General features: G+C 51.8%; 1 protein-coding gene across 1 annotated transcript; it reads right to left on the bottom strand.

Moving 5' to 3' along the window:
- Positions 1 to 4,871: 4,871 nt before the first annotated feature.
- SNRNP35 (small nuclear ribonucleoprotein U11/U12 subunit 35) lies at positions 4,872 to 5,615 on the bottom strand (the record flags this gene model as incomplete). Its single annotated transcript, XM_080717546.1, has 1 exon — positions 4,872 to 5,615. One exon carries the CDS (start codon positions 5,613 to 5,615, stop codon positions 4,872 to 4,874), a length of 744 nt encoding a protein of 247 aa, XP_080573672.1.

Here is a 5,615-nt window from a genome sequence, read left to right as displayed (position 1 = left end):
CCTCGGCCACCTCCGCCCGGGCGGACCCGTGGCCCACCTGGCCACCGACCCGCAGCCCCTTGGGGCAGGCGAGCCCTCGAAACCGACCCCTCAGACAGACTGGCCGCTTCGAGGGTGGACACTGAAAAACTGCTACCGAACTCTAAGGAAGATTTAATTTATATCCAGGCCATTTGTAATAGATGACTCCAACCCCTTAGGATCTATATTTAATCATGCCATGAACTCGGGCTAGACTTCTGCGCTAACTTTAGTAACGAGAGTCTTTTCAGCCGAACACCTCACTGGCTGTGATTACTGCTGTCGGGTTTGCCTGGTAGAAAATTCTAGGTGTAGAGGTTTTATTATCACTTTGTCATACGTGAGCAGGAGGTAGGGGAAGGGTAGCTTTTTATTATCTTGGAACTGTCGTCATGGTGACAGGAGGTAGAGGATGCACCCGGTTGGACAGGCGGCACCTCCAAGGTCCCAGGATGAGCCTTCCTGACTGGACACAAACTAAGAGGACGTGAGATGACAGTCCTCCCGAGCAGAGGCTGAAGACAACTTCCCAAGAGCCAGCGGGTCCTCCCGGGGCCTGGGGCCCGGGGCCACATCCAGGGCAGCGCGCCTTGGGCTTTGCTGAGTTGTGCACTACTAACCAAAAACAGTTGCTAAGGTTGAGCCTTTACCACTTTTCTTGAGTGTTTTTTTCTTTTTAATTTCCTGGCGTTTCTTCCTTTTAGGTTTCACTGTGTAAAATAGTCTCCTGCAAAGAAAACCAGTCTTCCCAAACAAAACGGGACTGCGGCGCGAGAGACTAGACGATGCAGGTTAGGGCCAGGGGACTGCGTGCCTCGTCACCCTGGCCGCTGGGTCAGCTGCCCTGTCTGCAGCTGAGTTGGGGCCTGGCCCAAGCACCTTCTCTGCACCCACAGAGCTGCCAGGGTGCAGGGCCGGTGCTCAGGGACCCAGTGAGTATTCAAGGGCCTCTGAGGCTGGGGCCACCTTCTATGAGTTTTGCTAGTCTGTTTTTATTTTTTTTTATTTTTTATTTTATTTTATTTTTTTTGGTGGTACTGGGGTTCCTGGAAGCCCTTCTACCTTCGGGCTACACTCCCAGACCTATTTTTACATTTTTATTTGGAAACAGGGTCTCCTAAGCCAGCGCGCGCGGCTGGCTTCGAACCTGCGCGATCCTCCTGTCTCTGCCTCCCAAGTACTGGGATTACAAGCGTGCGCCACCACGCCCGGCTATTTTTTTTATTTTTTTATTTTGTGGTACTGGGGGTGGAACCAGGGGCATTCTACCTCTGAGAGATACGTCCAGCCCTAGTTTGTATTCTTTATTTTGAAACAGGGTCTCACTGAGTTGCAAAGGGCCTGGCTAAGTAGCTGAGGCTGGCCGCGAACCACAATGCTCCCGTCCAAGTCTCTCGAACTCTGGGATTACAAGTGTGCGCCGCCACACCCGGCTACATGTGACTTTTTTGAAAATCATGTGAGCGGCATGGTACTTACTCAAAGTTTACAGAAATTAAGGCCAATAGATCAGCTCTCGAGTATTCCAGATGACCAAAAAAGAAAACCCAAGCCCTGAGACCTCGCTCCGGTTCTTTCCTGGCGCCGACCCCTCCTCGGGCTCATCTTCACTTAACTCCTTGCCTCTTCCGCCTTCTCTTTTGAGGGAGCTGGAACCTGCTCTCATCACAGCCCTGCAGACGCTGGCCTTTAATTTTACATGCCAGTCAGAAAAGGAAAAAGGATGGTCAGCACTTTCTTTGCACAGGAGTAGAGTTACTGAGGAGCTGCTCGCTGCTGACCCAGATGTTCAGCCGAGCTCTTGGTATTACGTTTTGGGCATTCTCCTTGGAGTCACTAATTTTTATTTTTATTTTTGGTACTGATGATCAAGCCCAGAGGCAATCTAACTCAAGAGATATACTCCCAGCCTTTTTTTTTTTTTTTCCCAGCACTGAGGATGGAACCCAGGGACATGCATTCTACCTCCGAGCTATACCCCCAGCCCTGTTCTTTATTTTTATTTGGAAACAGGGTCTCACTGAGTTGCTGAGGGCCTAAGTAGATGAGGCTGGATGCAAACTGCAATCCTCCTGTCTCAGCCTCCCAAATGCTGGGGTTACAAGCGTGTGCCACCACACCTGGCTTTCTTTTTTTGGGGGAGCAATACAGGGGATGGAACCCAGGGGCATTCTACCTCTGAGCTATACCCCTATTCAATTTTTTTATTCTTTATTTTAAAGCAGGGTCTCACAGAGTTGCAAAGGGCCTCACTAAGTAGATGAGGCTATCTCTCTGAACCGCAATCCTCCTGTTTCAGCCTCCCAGATGCTAGAATTACAACCTTTATTCTTTTTTTGTCTTTTTTTTTTTTTTTTTTTTGTGTGTGTGTGTGTGTGTGTGTGTGTGTGTGTGTGTGGTACGGGGGGTGGAACCCAGTGGCTTTTTACCTCTGGGCTAAACTCCCAGACCTATTTTTTTTTGGGGGGGGGTGGGTCTGGGGATAGAACACAGAAGCATTTGACCTCCAAGCTACACCCCCTGCCTAATTTTTTATTATTTATTTTAAAACAGGGTCTCACTAAGTTGAGGAGCCTAAGTAGCTGAGGCTGTCTGCGAACCACGATCTTCCGGTCTCAGCCTCCCAAATGCTGGGATTACAAGCGTGTGCCACCACTCCCAGCTCCCCAGACCCATTTTATTTTTTTTATTTTTTATTCTTTTGTTTTTGTTGGTACTGGGGATGGAACCCAGGGGCCTTCTACCTCCGGGCTACACTCCCAGACCTATTTTTTTTTTATATATTTTATTTGGAAACAGGGTCTCTTGAGCCAGCTGAGGCTGGCTTCGAACCTGCACGATCCTCCTGTCTCAGCCTCCCAAGCGTGAGGATTACAAGCGTGTGCCACCACGCCTGGCTATAAGACCTATTTTATATTTTATTTGGAAACAGGGTCTCACTAAGTTGCTGAGAGCCTCACTACATAGCTGAGGCTGGCTTCGAACCTGTGTGCTCCTCCTATCTGAGCCTCCCAAGCGCTGGGATTACAAGCACGCACCACCACGCTCGGCCCCATTGTCTACTTTTTGTTTAGGAACGGGGTTTCACTAAGCTGCTGAGTCTCACCATGTGGCTGACACTGGTCTCAAACCTGTGATCCTCCTGTCTCAATCTCCCAAATACTGGACATATAAGTGTGTACCACCACACTCAGTTAACACACCTTTTCTTTCTTTTTTTTTGTGGTACTGGAGATGGAACCAAGGGCCTTTTACCTCGGAGTTATACCCCCAGCCTCCCAGCATTCAGGACGCTGAGACTGGAGGATCATGGTTCACAGACAGCCTCAGCTACTTTAGTGAGGCCCTTTGCAACCCAGTGAGACCCTGTTTCAAAATAAAGAATACAGCTGGGCATGGTGGCGCACGCTTGTAATCCCGGCATTTGGGAGGGTGAGTCCGGAGAATCACAGTTCGCGGACAGCCTCAGCTACTTAGACCCTCCGCAATTTAGTGAGACCCTGTTTTAAAATAAATAATAAAAAATTAGGCAGGGGGTGTAGCTCGGAGGTCAAATGCCCCTGGATTCCACCCCCAAACCCAAAAAAAGATTAAAAAAAAAATAAAGAATACAAACCAGTTTTTAATCCAGGGTTTCTTTTTTCTTTCTTTTGCTACTGAGGATTGAACCCAAGGGCATTCTACCTCTGGGTTATACCCTTAGCAGCACTATACCTGGCTTTGTTTCACTTTTTTTTTTTTTTCCAACAGTACTGGGGATGGAACCCAGGGCATCTACCTCCAAGCTACACCCCCAGCCCTATTTTTTTTCTTTATTTTGAAACCCAATTTCACTAGGTTGCAGAGGGCCTCACTAAGTCCCTGAGGTTGTCCTTCCGTCTCAGCCTCCGCTAATGCTGGGATCACAGTATATGCCCGGCTTTGTTTCACTTTTCTAACCCATTTTTTTGTTTTTGCTTTTGGTGGTATTGGGGTTGCTGGAAACCCTTCTACTTCCGGGATACCCTCCCAGACCTATTTTATACTTTTTTTTTTAAATTTGGAAACAGGGTCTCTTAAGCCAGCACTGCTGGCTTCGAACCTGCGCGATCCTCCTGTCTCCGCCTCCCAAGCACGGGGATTACAAGCGTGCGCCACCACGCCCGGCTAACCCATTTTTATTTCAATTCAGCACTTTGGTTATGGATAAGAAAATAGAAAATTTATACTGATAACAATCATATGAGAGCCAGGCGAAATAAGTATAGCTCACTTGTAATCCCAGTACGTGGGAAGCTGAAACAGGAGGATCACAGGCTCTTGGCCAGCCTCAGCTACTTAGGCCCTCCAGAACTTAGACCCTGTTTCAAAATAAAGATTCAAGCTGGGTGTGGTAGCACAGGCTTATAATCTCAGCAACTGGGGGGCCGAGACAGGAGGATTGCAGTTCCCAGGCAGCCTCAGCGACTTAGTATAAGGGCCCTTTGCAGCTCAGTGAGACCCTGTTTCAAAATAAAGAACAAAAGATGGCGCTGGGGGGTGTAGCTTGGAGATAGAATGCTCCCCGGTTCCATCTCCAGTACTGCAAAGAAATAAAAAAAATATTAAAATAAAGGATAAAAAAAATAGAGCTGGGGGTGTATCTCAGAGGTAGACTGCCCCTGAATCCCATCCCCGGTCCCACAAAAATATAAAAAAGAAAAAGAAAGCGGTAACGGAGCTGATAACCTCGTGATATCACTGTGAACCTCAGTTCCAGACTGAAAACTCTCCCAAACCCCGCTTTCAGTACATTTTATTACGCCATCCAACACGGACGGGTGGCAGGGAGACGGATGCTCCGGCTCGCCTGGGGGCCTGCGGTCCGGGCCTCACTTGCTCCTGTCCCTCCCCTTCCCCCTGTCCTCTCTGGGGTCCCTGTCTCTCTCCCGGTCACTCTCCGGCCACCCCCGGGGCGCCTCTCTGTCCGGCCACCTGCGGGGCCGGTCGTGGTCTCGGTCCCTGGCCCTGGAGTCCCAATGTCTCTCCCGGGAGCGGGACCGCTCCCTCCTGTCCCTCTTCCCCTCCCGGTGGGCGGCGGGCACGGCGGGGGCGTCGCTCTTGACGGGCGGCAGGTGGATGGGCTTCCTAAAGGGCCGGTCGCGGCCCCCGAAGCGCAGCTGGCCCGACTCCTTCTTGCCGCCCAGGCCCCCGCCCAGGCGCCGCGGGATCCAGCCCCGCAGCGTGCGCTCCAGCTCGTAGTCCACGAAGACCTCGTGCTGGTCGATGAGCAGCCCGTCGGCGTCGCGGTGGGCGCGGAGCAGCGCGCGCTCCTCCCGGTACTCCACGAAGGCGTAGCCCTTGGAGAGGCCGGTGACCAGGTCCCGCACCAGCCGCAGCCGCCGGACGTCGCCGTAGCGGGAGAACACCTCCCGCAGCTTCTCCTCCCGCGTCTGCGGGTTCAGCCGGGCCACGAACAGCGTGAGCAGGGGGTCCCCCACCACGCCGCGGTTGGGCGCGTAGCGCGCCAGCATGGCCCTCCAGACGGCGCGGTCGTGCGGGTCCTCGTCCGTGCCGTCGATGCTGCCGGCCTTGAGCGGGTCGTACTCCTGGGCGATGGGCATCCAGTCGCTCAT

Source organism: Muscardinus avellanarius (genome assembly GCF_963383645.1).
Source record: "Muscardinus avellanarius genome assembly, chromosome: 21".
NCBI classification, from domain to species: Eukaryota; Metazoa; Chordata; class Mammalia; order Rodentia; family Gliridae; genus Muscardinus; species Muscardinus avellanarius.
The sequence above is the reverse complement of the archived record's forward strand: the minus strand, read 5'-3'. Positions and strand labels throughout refer to the sequence as shown.